The sequence below is a fragment of the Pseudonaja textilis genome, chromosome 7 (assembly GCF_049901715.1).
Source record: "Pseudonaja textilis isolate UNSWEBS1 chromosome 7, rPseTex1.2, whole genome shotgun sequence".
NCBI classification, from domain to species: Eukaryota; Metazoa; Chordata; class Lepidosauria; order Squamata; family Elapidae; genus Pseudonaja; species Pseudonaja textilis.
The window spans coordinates 49,766,854-49,789,522 of NC_141996.1; the positions used below are offsets into that span (position 1 = coordinate 49,766,854).

Sequence of the window (22,669 nt, forward strand, 5' to 3'; positions counted from 1 at the left end):
AATCCCCGCAGCCTGGATCAGCTGACTGATAGGCCGATCCAACCGCCAATCAGCTGCTCGTGCTAAATCAGGCTGTGTTGAAGCTGACCAGGCTAGGCTGTTTGCTGCAAGGAGGAAAATTGCTGGACGGCAGAGGCAGATTTTTTTTTCTTGTTTTCCTCCCCAAAAGCTAGGTGCGTCTTATAGTCCAGAGCATCTTATACTATGAAAAATATGGTAATAAATGAAATATGCTGTAATGGAATCTGGTGAGCAGTACAGTAGCATTTTCCTGAAACAATATACAGCATTATGCCTAAAATATTGGGTATAAATAGCTCTTTACCTGCTGATGTGTTTTCTGCAAATGTGATTCACTTTGTGCTGGAAAAGAAGACTGAAAAGGCTGCTGCACCTGAGGTGGAGCCTGTATAACTTGTTGACCTATAGGAGTAAACTGTGGTGTAGGCAGAAGTCCATAGCTAGGCATCTGTCCATTTGGAGGGAGGGGGACCTTGTACAAGAAGAATGCAGAGGTAAGCAGTAGAAGAATGACATGTAAGCATTATCTGAATAGCGTTTCCTAGAAAGCAAATGCTCTCAATTTTGAAAAAAATAAGAATTAATCTAATGGAAATGTTTCCATTACCTGGTGAAGCATTGCATCCTGTTGCATTCCCAGCATTCTCTGCTGAAACTGATCTATATTTGGAAGCTGAGGATAAACTGGTTGTTGTAAGCCTTCACCTGGAAATCCACTAAGGTATTAAAAAAAAATTGAACAGGATTTCAATAATGCAGTATTTTATATAGTTGATTTAAAACACCATCAATGTTCCTTTCCCATGAAATTAGTTTATTTCCCCTGTCCATTTTAATTGTAATTTCCATTTTGCTCTTCTCCATCTGTCATTTTTTTTGGTCAAAAATAAGATTGTGAATTTGCATTTCAGTTAAGACAATAAATATTCAATTAGAACTGAATAATTTTTCAACAAACTAATATACATACCAAAATATTATAGTATAAAGTACGAATAAAAATTCCAAATAGTTATACAAATCACATATGAACTTTACATTTCTAATCTCCTTGATGTTAACATCGGTTGTCAAAACAAATCAAATCAAAACAAAACAAAACTTACAATGTTGGTTGAGAGAGTGAAGGAGAAGGTGTGGCCTCTTCTTTTTTTGTATCCTCTACTGCTTCTGGTTCATCATCATAGTCAAAGCGATCCAACAGCTTCTGAAAAATATTATATTGAGCCAACTATTTTCTTCCATAATAATAGAACAATAAATCAAGCATGTTACTGATGATATAAGTTTTCGTAAGTATTTTCCAGATGCACAATTAAGGAAGTACCCTCTATCCTCAAACTATATGGGGTTTTGAGGTTGGCCCCGTAAAACCCAGTTATACCAGTCTTGTCCCCTTGCCTCCTCCTTAATCTTAAAAAAATGATTAATATTAGAAGAGCAAAGCTGAAATATTCAGTTGAAATTGAAAATCCCATTAAGTAGTACTAAAGTACTAAAATCTAACCTAGCCATTAAACCTGCCAGAACTAGCTTTAATTCTCTACTTTTTCCAGACATTTCAACAATTTTAAGAAGAGCAATGTTATCTAGGCCAAAGGTCAGATAAAGTACAAACCAGAGCTAAATCATGGTTTGTATCACCTCAAATATTAGTCAGTAGCAACTGCTAATCTACATCATGACTGCTATATGCACACCTGGAATTAATGCAATAAGCAGGTTAAGACTCACTTTTTAAAAAATGAACCACAGGACTGTTATTATTGTTTCAGAGAGAGCAACAATTTTCCATATAGCCAAGATAAACTAAAAATCTATAAGGCTCCACAGATATCCCAACATTATGGTTTACCAAAAGACAGAAATGGAAGATGGAATTTTTGCATGCATATGAAAGAAGGAAATGCAAGGAGATGCCTTCAGGCTTGTTCTTCACAGCACTAAACTACAGTTTGTCATGGATTTCTCTTGAAACAAGATATTTGGGTAATTCCTTTTCAAGTAGAAGAAAAATACTACCTTATCAAAAGATGTTTTTTGTTCTGGTATTTGGAAATCATGCTTTTGTTCTGATGGTTGTGTTGTCGTGGTCTGCAGCTGAGCTGTGATAGCTTGAACCTGAGCCATTACATTATTATCTATTACTGGAGACTGAGGTTTAGGAGGTTGCTGAAAAGTCTGGAGAATCTGTTGGAGCTATCAGATTAAAATTGCAACTGTTAATATAATTTAAGGATAGGGATAGCAGAGACATTGTTCAGGCACTATAAAATTTGGAGCACTTCCAATGTGAACGGAACTAATATAGTATTCTCTCCTGCCTGAGAATTACAATTTCCTAAAAGAGCTCCTCTGCTTCTCATTATTGGGAACTGTCTCTTATGTAAAAAATAGAGAAGGGCTCTTTGGCTACCCCAAATTATGGAATGTAAGAAGATCCAGTACTACCTGTGGCTTTATTTCAAAAGTATTTAAGACCTGGCTTTTTATCTACACTTTTATTTGAAAACCACTTAAAGCTTTTTCAACGTGAACTATATATTGCCACTTATTTAATTTCTTTAATTGTTTATTGGTTGAATTCCTGTCTGAGATCTATGAATATTGAGCAAGCCAAACATAATTGAATAAAATGAACTGTATTTCAATTACTTTTTACCTCCAGTCATGATTTTACTTACTATAGTAAAAAGACAGTTGATCTTGTGACTATGCATCTACCTTGCAGACTACAACATGGTGTAAAAATTAGAATAGACATAGTACCATTCTGGCATGGAAACACTGCAACATACCATGATTGCTTTTAGAGGAATGCAATGGCAGTGGGAATGGACTGCTATTGGGAAAATGAAAAATACAGTTCCCTGCATGGCTAGGACATTTGATATTCTCCTCAGAGAGCAAGCATAGATAAACTGCATGGCTAAATATATTTTTCCTCATATGCCAATATGTATTAAAGCAGAAAACTGGATTTAACTTTTTATCAATCACAAACTTCCATGATAGTTTTAAAGATATATTACTGAAGATATAATTTGCCTTAAATAATATTTTCTTTAAAAAGTTTTTTTAAATAATCTCTTGCTTACCTGCTGTCCTTGTGTTGTTTGAAATAACTGAGCAACTGCAGCAAATGCATCAGAACTGGGCAGCTGTGGCACAGCAGGTACTGAATTAGCACCAACCTGTGGTGGCTCAGATGGAATTGTAGCAGATTGTGGTGAACCTATAGAATATATTTAAATATTTAAATCTTAAACACAATTGAAGATGTGCTCCCAAATATAAACCACTTTATACTTTGTTATTCTAAAATGATCAAATTTAGTTCTTCTACAGTATGATCCAAAAGTAGTTTTAATCTCCTGCAGCAGGGTTCTCTAAATTGAATATGTCCTCTATATATGTCTCACAACCATGAATAGATTCTGCATTCTCCCAATACAATCTGTAAAATCTGTATTCTATTTAAAGATCTTATAATATATTAGCATCACACAAGACTAATCATTGCAGATGGCATTCTAATAACTTATTTTAGGCAAATTTATTTAGAACACAGGAGGTAATAATATTGAAGATAAATCAAAGAAAAAGAATATGGCGTGATTGGTTTTTTTAAATGTAGCAAATTATAGGTTAGATAGAACAATTATTATGATTGGGATTACTAGATTATATATCTTGCCCATTTAGTAGCTGTTTGTTATTTTTTAAAACATGAAATTTCTGCTTGAATCATTTATTGTGACATACAACTTTATCCACATTTTTATAAAATTCTCCTAAGCATAATATTTAAACCAAAATAATTTCCATCAAGAACATATCTTTCATATCCATCAGGGCAATTTAATTCTAATAACTTATTTTCAGGAAATTTATTTAGAACACAGGAGTTAATAATATTGAACGTAAATCAAAGAAAAAGAATATAAAAAACCAATCTGAATAGGTCTTGAAAAACACAAAGCATACTGGAATGCTCTTCCAAGGAGTCCTGCTCTTTGATATATTCATTCACATCATCAGAATAAAATATGCATTCCTTTATAAAAAGGAGTATTTAATCAATGACCTTATTTCAGTTCATTCTACATAGATCATAACAAAATAAGACTTCAAATAAAGTTATCAATATTTAAACTTAGGAAATTGCCTTTTATTGAGTCATACCACTGGTTCTCCTAAGATATATTAGAGTTCTCCAGGATTCCAGGCAACTTTTTGGATATGTCAAAGACTGAAACTGAGATTTTTTGGATTTAAACAGGGTCCTAATTCCTACCTTCATTATTGGTGGCATCTTCTGTCACTGAGGTTGCACTGCTAGCTCCTGCTGCCATGTCCAGAAGTGGCTGAATTATTTCTATTTTAAACACACCATTTTTCTGCCATAAGTTGAGGACACGGACTATCTTACTCTGTTCAACAAGAAATTATGTCAGTATACTTTTTTTAAAAAATGTTTAATATTTTTAAGCACTACTCAGAAAATACTGTCCTTACACTTGCACACTTCACTTTCATGTACCATGAAACTGGGACATGTTTTGAGCTTATGCACTTCCTTCCCATTATTCAAATAAATGTAGGATATTCCAATCTGAGTATATTTTATTCTGAGAAAGGAGTAAATGCATTGAGCTGTAATACAATATCAATCTCCCATTGGAGATGCAAGACGAAAAGTGTCATCTAATCATTTAGCCTTTATATGTGAAAAAAAGATCAGGAGAGGGCAAACTATCTAAAAGCATGAATTAGAGCACAGGTCGCCAACCTTTTGAACCTCAGGTATCACCAAACTCATTCATAATTTTAAATCCCGCGGACCACTAATATGAATCCAGTACGCCACTTGCTGAAGCACCTGGAGTCCCACTGACACGATGGGGTCCTTCAGGAACTTAGCTTGGCTGCCTGTTTCTGCAACCTTAAATACTCAGAGAGTCATTTAGACCCATTTCCCACAGAAAACAAAACACTGGGATCTCTCACCTCTTTCTCTCTCATCTCTCTGTCTTTCCCTCCCCCCTCTCTTTCCCTCCCCCACTTTCTCCCTCTTTCTCTTTCTTTCTCTCTCTCTCCCCTCCACCTTTCTTTCTGATGTCCTGAGGCCAACGAGCCAACGTGCTAAAGACCAGATGGCTGGCGGGGAGGTGGGGCAACAGAGGTGATGCGGGTGGCAGATGGACTCATACGCGTGGGAGATCGCAGCATCAGAGCCCTTCCCGGGTGTACACTGGCCTGTGAGAGGGTGGGGGAAAAGAAACCTTGGAACTAGCGTTACCTCCTGCCTCCGCGTATTGAGGAGGTCAAGCAGCTGTCAGAGATGCCCTCAGGTGAAGATGTTGCAAGGGGGAGGCTCTCCCCTCTCCCCTCGGGAGCTTCTCTTCCTCCTCGCAAGGGGGAGGCTCAACCCCCTCCCTTCAGGAGCTTCTCTTCCTCCTCGCCAGAAGCACTCACATGCAAAGTGCTCACCGCTCCTCTGGCACCCGACAAGCCTCCTCCTTCCCACTGGGTGTGAGAGCTTCTGGCAAGGAGGAAAAGGGGGTCGAGCCTCCCTCGCAACATCTTCACCTGAGGGCATCGCTGGCAGCTGCTTCCTGTGGCTCAGGAGGTCCATGCTCTTCCTGCTGCTGCTCGGCCTCCTTGATGGGCTGAGGCAGCAGCCACAATAAGGGTTTGCTAGAGAGACTGCAGGATTGCCCCACTTCCCCGCCAGCCATCTGATCTTCAGCACGCTGAGACCCACCAAAATTTTCTCACGGACCGCCAGTGGGCCGTGGCCCACCAGTTGGCGACCACTGAGTTAGAGTAACTAGGAATAGAGACAACAGCACATAAAAATCAACACAAACTCCAACATGTCTGAAAGCCTTATTTGGAAAATATTATTCTAAACTTGCCAATATCTATTTTCCAACAGAATATTTAGAAATAAGAGATTTTTAATTATATACAGCAGAACTCTGAGTTACATGACAGATAAAGGAATCCACCACCACCCTCCCAAATGTTTACTTGGGCACAGCCAGTTTACTATCATTTAGAATTTGCCTCTTGATCAAAGGTTCCAGATTTTTTTTTTAACTTACAAATTACATAGGCTGAGAACATTTGAAAATTTCTGTTCTAAATCACTGATCATATCAAGTCTTATGGTAATACTATTTCAAATACAATAAAATCCAAATTACCGAACTATCTACATTAAAAAACAGGATTATGCAATAATCTGGATCCAAAAGGTAAATCTGATTCAGAATGTAAGCAGGTGCTTATATAGCAATTGTTAATAAATGCTCAAAACTTATGTCATAGTATCAATAATTGCTGTATGTCCATGCAATTCCCAAGTCATTTTGTAATTCCATTAAAAAGTTATTCCAATCTTAAAGTTGTGAGGAAAAAGTGCCTCACGACAAGAGCAACATTCAACTTAAAGGCCTTATTCAAAACCAGATTGGGTCACTGGGGCTCCATCCTAGACAATGTTCATCAGGTTATAAATTAATTTCAAATAAAGCTAAAAACAACAACTATACCTTATCTTCTGATGGACAGAGATATAAATACTGGAATGTGGCAGTTATATTCTTACAGAATCTTGGCCCAAAAACATCCTTGTCTGTTCCAAATTGATGACGAGACTGGCGAACAATGGAGTCAATAACATACAGTCCAGGAACTTTATATTCAGGCTTACACTTAAAAGAAAGAAAACATATCACCATTTCTAAATGCACAACTGAAGTTTAACATACTAACATTAATTACTAAGTGCTCATAAAATAAGTCTATTGGATAACTTGGATAACAATTTCAGGTTTGGCCAACAACGATTCCTTTCTTATGCATGAGCTTCTAGCATATTTAAGGGTTTCAGAATGATACCCAAGATCATGTTTCTATCTTTCTAATACTTTCTTCTTTCTAGTGCCTGGCTCACGTTCTCAGAATGATTGTTTCCTCTTTTTTCACTGCCTGCTGTCTCATTTCTCCAGGGACAATGTGTTGCTTTTATTTACCTACTTTCTGGGGAACCAGTATCACCGGTTCTTTGCAATGGGCTATTATTCTGTATCTGAGTTTCTAACTTGGGAGACTGTAGGACCACCAGTGATGGAATTTTAAACAAAATACAAAAGTCACACCTGACCAGTTGTCCCTCTCTTAAACTTTCCAGTTTAATTTCAAGTATTTTCACACTCTACCTCTTATTCAAATATCTTGCCCTTTTCTCTATTATTTTCCTTGATGTGGATAGAATCTATTTTATTTATTAAATTTCTGTGCCGCCCATTTCCCCTACAAGGTGACTCTGGGCAGCTTACAAATGATATAAACGTGAAAAACAGACAAAAGATTAAAACAAACTGACATTAAAACATTATTAAAAACTGCTAAAAGCACACCTAAAGATCCAAGAGATGGATGGGATGGGGATGAGATTTTCTTAAGGCCTCCCCTATTGCAAAGGTTACACACAGTCCTATGTGGTAAGGAGGACTGGAGGTGAGTAGAATGTCCCCATTGATGGAATCAGGATACAGGCATTTATTTGAGCAGTTTTTCTATCCATCCATACAGAATTCTGACAGGATGAAGACTAACTATTCTATTTCAAACCTGATCAGAATTGTTAAGGGAACAGGTTTAATCTCACTCTACACTGCCAGTCTCCACAAAACCTAGGAAGTAAAATATTTCCATGATCTCTTCTCATAGCATCTCTTTCTCAGATGTTAGATGTGACAAAATGTTAATATGGAGAAAACTGGTGATTCTTTACAACTTATTTTGAGCTATGTAATTCCACTTACCTTTTTAATGAACTTCTCTACAATTTGGACTACATGTTTGTAAAGCTGAAAGGAAGAATTAAATGTGTTTTATTTGGTGTGAAATCTTTCATTCCATAAAATATTTAGAAAAATAGTATTTTATTTTTACAGGTATAAATTGCAGAACACTACAAATAATTAAAAGCAAGATGGAACTTTTTAGTAACTATTATGGAACTCTTTAAACATCAGATCAAATCTAACAAGTCTTTTAAATTAAATTTTTAAAAGAGCTTTACGCGTACCATGAAGAATACATATTAAAAAGATGAATCCAAATATGCAAGGTTTGCAAATTAATGAAAATGAATTCTTGCTTTACTTGTAAAAAAAAAACCTAATAAAACACTACAAATCTTATATTTTGCTATGATAGGCCAATTTTGCCTATGATAGAAGAAATATTCTTTATTAGGTTACCTTAATAGCTTTAATGGCAGCTTTAGTGATGAGAATCATCTTTGCACGAGAAATTGGAGGCTTCATCTCCATCAATGAGAAGAGCTAAAAAAAAGTAGCAAAATTAAAAATGCAGTATTTCTAGATAAAGAAATGTTATTTACTACACTGTGTAATCATTCTAAAATTATAAAAGTACACCTATGGAACCATTTATTCTGATTTGGAATATTAATATCTTAAAATGATACTCTTCTCTACTTTTATGAAAACTTTATTACTTTATAATACCATATATTACCACTCCATTATAAAGAAATATTTACTCATTAGGCGAAAAGCACTTTCTATTTTAGAACTATGCCAAAATCAATTATATGGTCAAGTAGAGCAAAGTAGAGCAAAATTGCAAAGAAGTGTTGATTTTCAAGTTTGTCCTCAATAACAGCAGATAAAATGACAGAAAACAAGGGAGCCTAAGAATTGCCAATACCCCCTTGCACCTACTAAAGATAAAAAAAGTAGAGGAGAAATGTTCTCTTTTTAGCTTTTTTCTTTCTAACTCAAAATTCATTTGAGCTCATTAATGAAATGGTTTTTTTTATTAAAAAAAACCATTTCATTAATGAGCTCAAATGAATTTTGAGTATATGGCAGCAGTATATCTTTGAGGATGGTCAGGGATGGGATTCAAAAATCCAAGCAACCAGTTCGCTGCCTGGTTGCTAGGTGGGGGGGGGTGGCCTATCAGAACTTCCTGTTTCTGGCTTCTGGTGGGCCTCCAGAGCCTGGGGGAGGTCATTTTTGCCCTCCCAAGGGTCCAGAGGCCTCCCCCAGGCCTCTGGGAGGACAAAAACAGCCTCCCCTAGGCTCTGGAGGCTCACTGGAAGCCGGAAACAGACCCATTTCACAACTTCCATTTTTCCCAGGAGGGCTGTTTTTTTCCCTCCCAAGGGTCTGGAGGCCTTCCACTGGGCCTCTGGAAGAGTGAATACAGCCTGCCCGGGCTCTGGAGGCCCTCTGGAAGCTGGAAACAGGCCCATTTCTTGACTTCTGGAAGTCCAGTTTTCCCTCCTATCAGAGCCTCTGCGCAGACCCTGCACTTACCTCCACTGAAAATGGGCCGCATGGAAACTCTATGGAGACTACTGGGAGGTGAGGGGCGGGGTGGGCAGTGCCAGCCAGTCGGTTGAAATACCGGTTCAGCGAACCAGATGTAACTTTAGCATCCGGTTTGCCCGAAACGGTAGAATCCCACCCCTGAGGACGGTACAAGGTAATCTTAGCCCATTCTGTAACTGTTCTATTATGTGTAGTTACTTTTTAGAGGAACAAGTGACCCTCAAGAAACTAAGATGTCATAATGTATCAGATTAGTATATGTGTGATCCAAGCAGTGTAGACTTTTGTAATTTGCAGATGGAGATTTTGTAAATGTGCATATTGTCTACGTGCCAGCCAAGATTTCTTTGGTATGGCACACAATAAGCAGATAACCACTGAGATCACAATGGCTGGTTTATGCCATAATCTTTCAAGTTAAATTTTCAGATCTTGATATTTTGTGATCTTTTCCAATACTTTTATTTTTTACTGTTCCTTGGTATTGCCACATCAATTATTCACAATTATCCAATTATTCTTCTTTTCAACTATATTTTGCTACCAATTTTTCATTACTGGCACATGGCGATTTTTATACATCATTTTGGTAAATGTGTTATATTATTTAAAACACGGTTATAAAACAGGTATCACAGTTTCTGTAACATTCTTGCATTAGCTCAATATATTATCTACTGTTTCTTCTGCTTTTTTGCACGATTTGCACCTCAAATCATTTGGTAATTTTTCAATGCAAGCCTTGGTTGAATTATTTCAAATAGCTTGAACAACCAAAATCAAGCCTTCAATTTATTTTTTTAATTTTCTAATTGTAAGTCATTGCTAAGTTTCATCTTTATCCACTTTTCTCTCTCTTTTTTTTTTTTTTTTACAGAAATGGACCATGTAATGTCTATGGAGATTCTCAATCTTCCAGGTCATGGTTGTCCCAAAGGGCAATTGGATTTTCTTGGGGTTTTCTTTCCCTTGAAAACATTTTGCTTCTCATCCAAGAAGTTTCATCTGCTCAGAAATCTCTGGTCCTTGGTCCTCCCCTGGGCGAAGCCTCGCCACTGTTGGAGTAAATGTGGCCTCTGAGGCTGGTCGTCCCTTTTTTAAAATAGGTTCCCAATGACTCTCTGCTGGCAGTCTATTTGACTGTGAAGCAAAAGGATTCTCACTGCAGCCTTTTATAAAGGGTAGCTGTGGAGATTGTGACTGAAATGTGGGAGCTCAGAGTCTCCTTCCTGGTTCTATCAGAGTGCAGTGAGTGGGAAATGATGGGGTCTCCTCCCCGGAAAGTCTGTCTGCCTTCTTTGCTCAGCTTGCCTTTCAGCTTTGGAAATCTCCCTTTACAGCACTCTTTGACACCTCCAAGCGTCTCTTTCCTCAGCCTTAGAGGCTTTCCTGGAATGTAGGGCTTTTGCTCTTATTTGGGCAGCCACTGTTCTACTGCTCGCTCTTGATGCTGAGGGACCTTTCTGATTAACCTGGGGCTATGCTGGGGGGCCCCTTTCACCCCACTTACATGTGTCACCATATGGCTCTCTAAGGCAGCAGTATCCTCCATCCTTTGTTCCTCCTGCTGTATTGGAGGTTTTATGGTCCCCTGCTAGGGAGGCACCAGGGCATTTGCAACTAAAAAGCGCACCAAACATCGGCTCTGTATGAATGAGCCAGAAAATGGTGGCTGCGCTGGGAAGCTCAAGTTGTCAGCCACATTGCACTACTGGCTATGTCAGTCATGCTGGGGCAGCCAGCTTAGTTACTGCAGCGGCTGTATTAGTAAAACCGAGAAATCAGCCAAAACATCGCAGCAGCTCTGTCAATTAGACCAGGGTAGCCAGCTGAATCATTGGGTGGCTGTGCTGATCAAACGGGAAGCCTGCCAAATTGTTGCAGTGGCTCTGCCGATCAGACCAGGGTAGCCAGCTGTTGTAGTAGTGGCTCATATCCAAAAACCATTCATTTGCTGTGGCACTGTATTGCTCACCCGAAAGCCATGGTGTTCGGCGAAAAACAGCTGATTGCTGTTGCGGCCAAAAAACAGCTGATTTGCTAGGATTTGCCACAGTGGCTTTGTTGCTCACCTGAAAATCACTCAGTTCGCTCTATATCCTGACTTCCTTTCTCTTTTGTGTGAGAATCCAAAGAATTCACTCTGCCCTTTATCTCTGGGGAGTTCCTTTTAAACGTGTCTCTCTTGGGCTAAGACTGAGTCAAAATTGGGACACAGTCAGGAGAGGCGTGGCTAAAAAATTTAAAAGGACTCAGTCTCTGTGTAGAAAGGCGGAATTAACCCATTCTTTGGATTCTCTACTCAGCACACTGGAGAACATTTTGCTTTTCATCCAAGCAGCTTCTTCAGTTCAGAAGTGAAACATTTTCAAGAAAAAACAAGTCCAGGTGCCTTTTGGAAAGCACCTTTGGAATGACCATGTAATGCTTTTCTTTGTCAGTATTCTGTTTGTCTTTTTATTACTTTTTTTTTATATTCAAATTTTGTTTCCTGCACATGCACTAAGTTCCAATTTTTAACTTGCATCAGTGCTTGTTCTTGGCTATCTTTTACATAATCAGCCAATATATACTTTTCTTCGTTGAACGCGGACTGCCCATATCTCAGTTTGTACCTTTTAAGAACTCTGTCGAGGTCATCCTCACGAGATAAGGGTCCGTTGGCTCCGCAGCCTCCCCCAGCACGGCGAGGAAGCAGCTCTGCCATCCCCCTCCCCCGGTCCGCCCGGCAGGGGCAGCTGCTTGGCGTTCACTTTTCCGGCTGATTGGCTTCTGGGCTAGGCCCTGCTCCTCAACAACTTTTTACAAAAAATTTTTGATCAAAAGGGGTGTGTGAAACAAGCGCTGGGATCCCCGGCCTCAACGTAGGCCACATCCAGACGTGCCAACCGTCTTGCATTAACTCAAAATTTCCTTTTTTCTCTCTCCAGATAGCAGATGACAATACATCTTGTGGCACTTTGAAGGCCAAGTCAAAGTCTCATCACCTGTGCAAACAGGCACAGGAGGTATCCAAAGCCTCCCAGAGGGATGCCCTCAGGCGGCACAGGGCTCTTGAGAAGGAGATTGACAGGCGGTCCAGAGAGTCAAGCTCTGTGCCCCTGGCTCCTTCCACCCCCACTCCCTCAACCTCCACCCATCCTCCTCTCCCCTCCTCCCCTGCTCCTTCCTCTTCCTCACAGCCTAGACAGGCCCCTGAGGCCACCTTTACTCCCACTGCTGCAGGCCTGCGCACGGAGGAGCTTCATCCACCCCCTACGGTGGATATCCCTGAGAACCTGAAACAATGGATGGAGCTGGCAATCCGGCAAGGGATAGCGCAAGAGCTCCAGCAGCTGGCCGGACCGGCCCCACGGCCTGTGGCCCCTGAGGCTCAAGCACCATCTGTTCGATCGCTCTCCGGATCAGCGGTCTCGCACGGTCAGGTAGCATCCCACAGGGATTTGCCCTCGCCTTTGGGGATGGAGGAGATGGAGACCCAGGAGCCCGGGGGACCTGCCCTCTTTGGGGATGAGGAGGACCTCGATTTGAGGTCTATCATGGGCAGCGAGCTCTTCTCGGCAGCAGACCCACTGGAGGGGGACATGTCTGAGGATGAGGGCCTCACTCCGGACCAGCCCGCATTTGTGGGGCTGTTTAAACCGCACCTGTTTAGGTCTCTTCTATTCAAGGCCAAGAATACCTCTGGTCTGACCCCCCCCACTCTGCCCAAGCCAGCGGCCTCGGGGGAACCTCTCGACTCCATCTTTTCCCAGCCCGTGGTGGAAACTGATGTGATCCCTGTTCCACCTATCTTCTCCGACCTGGTCTCCAGGCAGCTAGCCTCCTCGGGGGCCCCTCCCCCGCTAACGCTCAGGACAAGCGGTTTTTCAACCTTGACCCGCAATTCTCCCTCTTGCTCAATCCCCCTTCTGTGGACGAGCCTATTGTAGGTCTAGCTTCCCGCTCAACTCCTGGCGATGCCCTCGAGGCACTCAAGCCCGAGGACAAACGAGCTGAGCTGGCCCTGCGCCGTGCTCACCTCTCTGACGCTTGGGCAGTCAGAGCTTCCACTGCCGCGTCCTTTTTCATTAGGTCCTCTATCAAGTGGCTTCAACAGCTCAAACAGCATGTTCCCGCAACCAACCTCAGAGCGCAGCAGGACATCGCTAAGCTCACGGCCGCAGCCGAGTTTTCGGCGGACGCCACCTTCCAGGCTGCAAAATTTTCTACCAGGGCCATTTCGTCCCAGGTTACCGCTCGCCGCCTGCTCTGGCTCCGCCACTGGCAAGCGGACGTCAAAAACAAGGCTAAGCTAGCCTCAGCCCCCATTGCTGGGGGGAAACTTTTTGGACCGGCTCTCGATCCATTCCTGGCCGAGACCCGTAACAAACGCAAGTACCTCCCCTCTCTTTCTCGGAGGACTGACCCCAGAGGCGCCTCTCCCTCTTTTCGCCAAGGTTCTTCTCATTTCTCCTCCTTCCCCCCCAGGTACTACCAATCCTCTTCCTACAGACCTCTCGAACGGTCGGACTCCGACAGGTCCGGAAGAGGTACTTCATCCAAGCAGCCCTCTCGGGGATCCGGAAGCAGGCCGTTCCGTCGTTCCCGATAATGCACCTTGCCCCTTCTTCATGTTTCGCTTCCCTTAGTCTTTCCTCCGTTCCCAGGGTGTTAACCGAGGCCTGGGCGGCCTTGCCGCCCACTTGTGACCCTTCCCTGTTCGGCTTCACGGTTGCCTGTACGACATCCTCAACCTCTCCTATTTCAGGGCCCTCGCCCAGCCAGTCACTACTCTGACACTTAACACCCTGCAAAACCATGAGCTCATGCTCAGTGGACGAAAGTCACCTTTTTCCCTCCATTTGAACTCTTCCCTTGGGGGCAGTGATCTCACGGCCCGGGAACCGGTTTTCTGTCTTCGGACAGGTGGCTCACTATCCACCACTCTTACAGGTCTCTACAATGATTTCTGCCGTCGTACCAACGCTCAGAATGGAACAACTCGCGACTTCGGGTCGGAGTTCCCGTCAGAGTCCTCACGTCCCTACCTTGATGGACCGGGCCGGCCATCAACCAGGGTCTCTACCTCAGGGTACCCGACAGGCTATCCGTCATCACGGACGCGAGGCTACCCGGCTGGGGCGCCCTCGCCCTCCTCATCTTGCCCCAGGGCAAATGGTTGGCAACAGATCTACCCTGCTCCATAGATTAGCTGGAGACCCTCGCTATGCACCTGGTCTTTCGCAGCTTTCTACCCCAGGTATGCGGACCTCTCGTTCTGGTCTTCACAAACAACACCACCACAAGATACATATCTCCAGACAAGAGGGCACTCAGTCAGCAAGGCTCACGAGGAAAGCCGAACGCCTTTGCCGTTGGGCGGAACCGACTCTGGCCTCCATCAGGGTAGGACACATATTGGGATCATTGCACACCTAAGCAGCTTGGTTCTGCGGGGTCACTCTGGCCCAAGCAGAAGGGCCCCTCCACCCCTCCCTTCTTAAGGAGGCAGTCTCAATCTTCGAGATCCCCACGGTGGATCCCTGCGCACCCTCTCTTAACGCCCAACCACCGAGATTCTTCCCCAGATACCCCTCCAAGGGGCGGGAATCCAATGCCTTCTGTTGCCCTTGGACCCCAGGGGCTCCCTTATGCCTCTCTCCCCCTCTCTATCATCCTCAGGGCCAGTCGCCCTTGGTTCGCGATCTCCCGCAATCTTTTGGTGGTTCCTCCTTGGAGAACCCCCCCAAACAGGAGCCCCCTGTCCTGGGACCCTCCACTACACCCGAACTCCCCCTTGGCCCCAACCAGCCGTCTGGGGGTCGAGCGGAACCTCTAAAAAGCGCAGACCGTTCCAGCCAGGTTATAGACACCCGTATATACAACGCTACGTGGGTCGCCTTCCGTGCCTGGGCCCTCAAGTTCCAAATTACCCCTTTTTTCTCTCCATCGCTCAGATCCTGGAATCCTTCAGGAGGGCCTTAACAAGGGACTGCCTACCAGCGCCCTAAGGCGTCAGACCGCTGCCCTCGCAGCGGTCGTCTCTTCGGACTTTGGGGGTTCCATTTCCCATCACCCCCTTATCTGGGCTTTCCTCAAGGGAGCTTCCAATCTCCGCCTCCCGATCACACACCGTTTTCCGACCTGGGACCTCAACAAGGTCCTAGTCGCCCTTACCAAGCCCCCTTCGAACCCACTAGGGAGGCTCCCTTACAGTTCCTCTAGACCGTTTTTCTTGTGGCCATCACATCCGCTCGTTGGATCTCGGAGATGGCAGCCTTTTTCCTTTAGGCAGGACCTTTGTGTTTTTTTCACTCTGATAGAGTCGTCCTCCGCCCCGAACCCACCTTCCTCCCTAAAACAAATTCAGCTTTTCACAGAGCTCAGGAGCTCATACTCCCTAACCTCTGGCCCAATTCCTCTCGAGAGAGGGAGAGACAGTGGCATTCCCTTGATGTGTGGCGCGCCTTGAGAGTGTATTTCAAACGCACCCAGCATTTTTTCGCTAGTCAGAGGCCTTACGTGTCTTTCTAACCTGTTTTTCTCGGTCACAAGGTGACGCCCACAACCGTGGGCCGGATTAGGGCCTCCATCGCCAAGGCCCACTCCACTAGAAGTGCGGCTACTTCGGCCGCAAGGGCCACATAAGCCTCTATAATTGAGATCTGTAGGGCTGCCACCTGGGCATCCCCATCTCCCTTCATCAAGCATTATAAGATTGATGTATTGCATCCGCCGAGTCTTCTTTTGACAGGCGGGTCCTTCAGCGGGTCCTCGAGGTTCCAGGGGAGGTTCCACCCCAGATGGGAGCCCGCCCGCAGGACTCGCCAAGCTTTGGTATGTCCCAACCTGGACACTCGCAGCAGCTCTACGGAAAAGGGGCGTTGGTTCTTACCTGATACGCTTCTTTTCGTAGAGCTGCGTAGAGTGTCCAGCCCCACCCATTAGTCCGTCTGGTGGGGAACCTCTCTGTTCGACCAAGCAAATTAATACCCTTTAGTTAGGATGAGAACAGGGCCTTCCTTCTCGTCTTCGCAAAACTGGGGAGCGCTCAGAGGACCACGTGATGGTGAGAGGCGTTCCTCAATTTCAAGCTCAGCCTGTGAGAGCCGAGACTGGAGCACCTCTAAGCGCTAGATTCCACCCTTAGAAAAATCGGAAATGATTAATCCCCCCTATAAGAGAAGACTCCCAAGGAGTTCAAACCTCTAAATCCTTGCGCTGCTAAGAAAGGGTCCAATTTAAGTGAAAAGAATGCTGGAAAATGCTGAACGACCAGAGGTGAAGAGAAAACAGCCTGACTACCACGAGGCTGATCTAAAAACTGGGGAGCGCCCAGAGGACCACGTGATGGTGAGAGGCGTTCCTCAATTTCAAGCTCAGCCTGTGAGAGCCGAGACTGGAGCACCTCCCAACCTGGACACTCGCAGCAGCTCTATGGAAAATGTCCAGTTCAGCATGTGACCAGTTAATAATTCCACCAGTGTGTCATGTTGGATGTTATGGCCCAAGTGTTGATGGTTCTGATAGTGTTTCCACTGTTTAATTTTGTCTTTAGCAATTTTCTCACTCTTTGGATGTATTTTTTACTAATCACATTTTTAATTTGTCCATGTTATCCAACTGTAAAATGATATTTATAGGCTTCATCATGATGGCACATGATGGTTTGGCTATTTAGCATTTCAGTTCACTTACTGTTCTGGATTTAACCCCAATTTATTCTTATTGTACCACATTTCTCTAGACCAAAGTCCATTGCTGTATCTGTGCTAAAAAATTCTTACACTTATTCAATGACTGGATTTCAATGTTTGATTTTCCATAAAGCTTCAGATGACCCATATAAAGCAAATATAAGACATTATTAGCATTTTTTGCTGTTTGATAGTCAAGATTTTTCTTTAAAATCACTGAAAATAGAATCAGGGCTATGACAAATAAAAATAACGAACTGCCCTGCAAAATGCCTCTCCTAACGTTGACTTTAAAATTTGTTTCAAAATTTTATGGACTGTAATTTTCAAGATACTTAAAGTTATTAAACTGAAGCTACAAACTTCAATTGTCCTCTGCCAAACACTTATGAAGGCAGATTCTGATTTACAGTAATAATTTCATGCCCTCACAATAAAAAAGATGACATTTGTTTAGAACTGGAATACAATCATTAAATCCCTAAATGTTTGCATTTAAGCATTTTCTCGCATATAACCAACTAAGGTTTCAATCCCCAAAGTGAAAAATAACACAAAATTATTATTTCCCCTTTTCAAGGAAAACAGATTGTTGATGCAAACCTCTGTACTTTATATGGAATATACCTGTAATATAAAATAAAATATATTTTTCAAAGGCCTAATTCTGCTCTATAAATCATGTTAATGCAGATATTAAGCATAAATAAAAAGAAGTAAACAATTGTTTACTGCCATTTGGATTATATTTGGCTTGGAATCAGTCACTTGTTTTTCCAGTCCCAGCTGTTGAATCTAAGTTTGAGCAATACTATTAACTTTATTTGACTGTATGATTCTTGATCATTCCTTTTCCTAAGTGCAGTTAAAACACTGAACTTCAGATTCAATAAGTTTTCCCCAATAATTTACATAAAGTTAAGCCAAATTCACTTTTCCTTATGGCCATTCTATTTTTACTGTTGACTCTACCATTTGGTGTTTCTTCTGCCAGCAGTGGTTAGTTGTTATGATCCTGAAAGCTGGATAGAAGATTTTCATTCTAGTGTTCCTACATAAGATTTTACGTGAATATACTGTTTTATACTTTTATTAAAACCTCTGCCTTTTTAGTAAATTTGTTCAGCAATTAAGCAATTCATAAATCTCATAATTAGATTTCTAGTTAATACCCACAATTTTATTGTTGAATTTACATGGTAGCTATTCAGATGCACAATGAACAATTCTACTTTTAAAACCATCTAATTTGTTTAAAAGCCTTATATTTTCAACTGTCGTGGTTTTTATCATTCCTCTCTATTCCTGGCCTTTTCCTGAACATACAGGACGTTAGTCTTACCTGACACACTCCTTCTTGGTGTGGTGAGAGAGAATCCAAGGAATGGGTTAACTCTGCTTCTTCTGCTCGGAGACTGAGTCAATCAGTTCTTTGCTCAGGCCTCTTCTGCCTGCACATGCCCAGTTTTGATGAATGCGTAGTGATTGACTTGACATCTTTCGTTGCTGATTCTGGTCACTCCTGGATTTTGGACCAGACAGTCGCCAGGGTGGTTGTATTCTCTCTCAGCACACCGAGCAGTGTGTCAGGTAAGACCAACACCCCTTCTCCATTGTGCTGAACAGAGAATCCAAAGAATGGGACATACCAAAGCCGGCATCCTAAGGGTGGATAGCGGTCTGGTCCTTAGTCTCCCAATCTATATGCACCTTCTGAAGCATCTGTCTGCCAAAGGCCACTTCAGCTGAAGCAAAGGCGTCCAGTTTGTTGTGTCTTATGAACGGCGATGGAGAAGACCATGTTGCTGCCCTACAGATGTCCTCAATGGAGACCTGTGTATTCCATGCAGCCATCATGGCTGTGCTTCTGGTCGAATGGGCTGTCACTCGCCTGGGCATTATTAACAGAATATTTCAGGAATGACTTGTTTTACTATCCCACCCACATCCCAAAATAGCTACCTGAACTGCCCAAGTAAATAAGGTATACTCACACAGATGTCATTGATGTAATCATTGTTTAGAAGAATTATGTCAATATAGCATTGGACTTTTTAATATTTTCCTCTCGGAGGAAAATGGAAACATCTTTATGGAAGTTTTTTTTGGTGGCATTTTTATATTGTGTTCATATTCTTTATTACAAAAAGGGACACTTATAAAACAAATCAAAGTAATACTAATGAAAGCAGTTGGCTAATACAGACTGTTTGACCAGACTACAACTTTTGGAAAAGAGAATGGGAAATATGAAATCTTTCTTTTTGTGGAGTAAGTCTTTCCAAAAGCCCTTAACAAAACCAATATGGAAAATATTTCTTAAAATCAGAGAACAGAAATGGTAGAGTCAGCACAGAGGAGCAAAACATCACTTACAGTGTCTATCCTTGAATACATACAGAAAGGGAAGCATGCTGATTCCTCGGACAAAGGTTCTTTCCCCATGGTGAAAACTATTCTTCCCATTATTCTTCTTAATATATTATCAGGACCTAACAGTAACTTAAGACCTTTACTCTCTGTCCTATACTCTGATGACAGCTCACAGCATACAAACTCAGTGTGTGAAAATTAGTAATGTACTAAAAAAAAAAAAAAATCAAAATTTTCAGTTCCAGTTGAAGCTCATCAATGCTCTTCACTGCTAAAATATCCTGAACTCAAAATGGTCCCATCCAAGTACAGTTCTAAATATCTCTTTTGAACTAAAACAACGTTTCAAGCATTCAGAACAGTATCATACTACTTCTAGTAATAACAGAATAAACCAGTTAAATCCCGAAATAACTGTTTAAATTCAAAACTTGTTGCAAGTTCCTCCTATCCTGCATTATAGATAGGAATGTTATACAATTAAGTGTTCAAATTTCCATAAACAATGCCAAGATTCTTCATTTGTTTGGTGAGTTTAATAGATAGGCCAAATAAAACATTGTTATTCATGTCATACGTCCTTCTATGAGATGGTGACAGAACCAGACAAAAGACCAAACAATTTTGTTCAAAAAAACCTAGAATTATATTATTTTTTTGAAGAGTATGTTTGCAGTTTCTTATTCCAATAATAATTCTTACGTTGTGTTATGGTATTTTATTGTGTTCTCTATCAAATTGCCTCCAATTCCGTAACATAGCCACTTACATTTTGTGATTCTGTATTGTGAAGACAAAATCGCTAACATTCATCTATATAGCAAAATGTCATTAACTAGAACTGTCAGAACTATTCCTTTCTGAGCCCTTGGTTTCCTTCCCATTCCTTCTCATCCACTCTGTTGTAATCATAAGGGTGCTAAATGAAGATTGGTGTCTTCTTTCCTACTTCTAAAAATTGCATTTACTAAACCAGCTCACTAAACCAATCAGATTGTTCAATTTTACTAGTAAATTTAATCATATAAATGTTATGATTGGATATAAAAGGCATTGGCTGGGCCTGGCAAATTGAGCTTCTAGTATCTAATATAGGGGGAGACCAAAACAGTGTTGTCATTCTGAAAAAGTTCAGTGAAGGGTTAGTGAAAAGGGAAGAGTACAATAAACTTCTATTCAAGCTGGTGGTCATTGGAGGGTTACCAGATGGTGGAGAAAAACTTACTGAAAAGAAAGGGTAGCCCTAATCTTTCTAAGATAACTCTTATGATGGCAAATGTGTCCTGTTGTTTCTTTAGAATTGTGGTTGAATCCTGTGTTCAGTCATATGTTAAATTTACCCTGGGATTCATATGTCAGATTTATAGAGGCTGGATAGTTTATGTAGTTCTTCTCATGCCAACAGTTCCAATAACTGTCTGATCATAGTTATAGTTGCAAAGAAAGCCGATTTCCAAATAAGACATTTGGTGTACAATTAGTGGATGAATTCAAAACAATAGTACAGTGGAGTTTTTAAAACCAGTTGGAGTTGACATAAAGGAAATCTATGAACAAGATGTGACTTCAGAAAGAAACACACAGTAATTTCTTGATGTATGAACACATGAAGATAGATGGTCTCTGGGAATCTGAAAGGCCTCAAATCAGCAATGACATCTTTACTGTGTTCCAGACTGTTTAGAAAAGGCCTATACAGGCAGTCCCCAGTTTATATATCCATTCCATTATAAGAATTATTGTACAACTCAAGTTTTTTATAAATCAGATTACCATATGTACTGTGTATGTTCATTATGCTTGTGCATGCACAAGAAGCTAGCTATATTTTATAGGTTTTCCATTGCTTACGGAAAAAAAATCTATAAAATTGACCTAGGACTTATATAAACCAGAGATCTATATGTGAAAAATTGAAGCTGTAGCGGACCAGATCTTCTTCCTCCTTTGTTAGCAGCAAAGGTACAATTGATTTCATATATTTCAACTACTGATGTTCAGCAGGAGACTAGGCTAAGGTCAGGGATGTCAAACTGCCAGATGGGCCAGACACAGCCAGACGTGCATACCATGGCCACCCCACCTCCATGAGGGGGGAAATGTTGCAAAACATCACGTGACTGCAACGTGACGCTTCAAATTTGACACCTGTGGGCTAGGTTGTAGCACAGTATTTGCAAGGCCTGATAACCTGAAAATTGCAACTGTAACCACTTCAATTCTGGTTGAAGCTGGACTTCTGAGGATGTACAACAGAGGTTTGTGGGCAATTGAACAAATACTGAGTCCCAAAATCTTGAGCTACATATCACCTTGGTGACTTCAGCCCTCTTCATTTAAGTCTTGAGCAGAATACAAATCAGGAAGGAGAGCAACAGAAAGGCTTAGAGTGGAACTTTGGATCATAGGCTACGATTCCCTCCATAGAAAACCACAAGATGAACTGGTGAATTGCTTGGCAATACAATCTATATTTGTACATTGGAAGATGTTAGTGGAACTTTAAATAATGTAGGATTAGGTCACCTGGAGGTACTTCTTGTCTGAACCACCTTGCACTAGTTTTGCATTTCTCCCCTCCTCACTTTAGAGTCTCCAGAAAACTATAGAAGATCCCTTCCGAAATACTTCCCGAGCTTTTCCCCCACCTGCGGCTGAGTTGTCTCTAATCAGACTATTGCCTAGACTGAGGATCTTCCTATTTCCCAAGGTCATTCCCATATACCATTACATTATAATTCAACTTCCGATATGCTCTACTGAGAGGGATACGAGATGAGGCTCCATCTAGAGGACTCCCTCATTATAAACCAAAACTCTTTGGCAACTGATATATATTCAGCTTGTGCTCTTGTCCGTTGATATTGTGCTAATGACATAGTGAACATTCAAACATACCCAAATGCCCAGCATCTATGGATTATATAGCCAGGCAGTAGGCATTCCCAATATTGAAGGCTGATATCACACGTGACTAGGGTAAATGGGAATGTTTCCCTTATCACTTTTACTATCTAGAATTTTGAGCTTACAGAATATTAAGGGAGAGAGAAACTGAAACAGTAGAACAGTGGCTCCCAACCATTTGGGCACCAGGGACAAATTCCATGGAGAGAGGTTTTTCTGCAGACCAGAGGGAGTATGGTTTTGTGTGCTACCTGCATCCCGTGGATGAGGTTTCGTTTATTTGTTCAGCCCAATGCCAATCCATGGACC

The 22,669-nt window shown here is 41.7% G+C and overlaps 1 protein-coding gene across 6 annotated transcripts in view; it reads right to left on the reverse strand.

Annotated features, from left to right (window-relative positions):
• The window catches only part of SCAF4 (SR-related CTD associated factor 4), a 62,504-nt gene that overhangs the window by 32,430 nt on the left and 7,405 nt on the right, over positions 1–22,669 (reverse strand). For 4 of the 6 annotated variants that reach the window (XM_026700607.2, XM_026700605.2, XM_087937556.1 and 1 more), the window contains exons 2-10: positions 8,301–8,384; positions 7,860–7,904; positions 6,582–6,743; positions 4,319–4,454; positions 3,120–3,256; positions 2,044–2,220; positions 1,128–1,228; positions 629–737; positions 326–493 (exon numbers count right to left, since the gene is read on the reverse strand). In XM_026700607.2, coding sequence (XP_026556392.1) covers positions 326–493; positions 629–737; positions 1,128–1,228; positions 2,044–2,220; positions 3,120–3,256; positions 4,319–4,454; positions 6,582–6,743; positions 7,860–7,904; positions 8,301–8,384 — 1,119 coding nt within the window. The remainder of the gene's footprint in view (positions 1–325; positions 494–628; positions 738–1,127; positions 1,229–2,043; positions 2,221–3,119; positions 3,257–4,318; positions 4,455–6,581; positions 6,744–7,859; positions 7,905–8,300; positions 8,385–22,669) is intronic. The other 2 variants (XM_026700606.2, XM_087937555.1) reach the window with 1 other exon arrangement.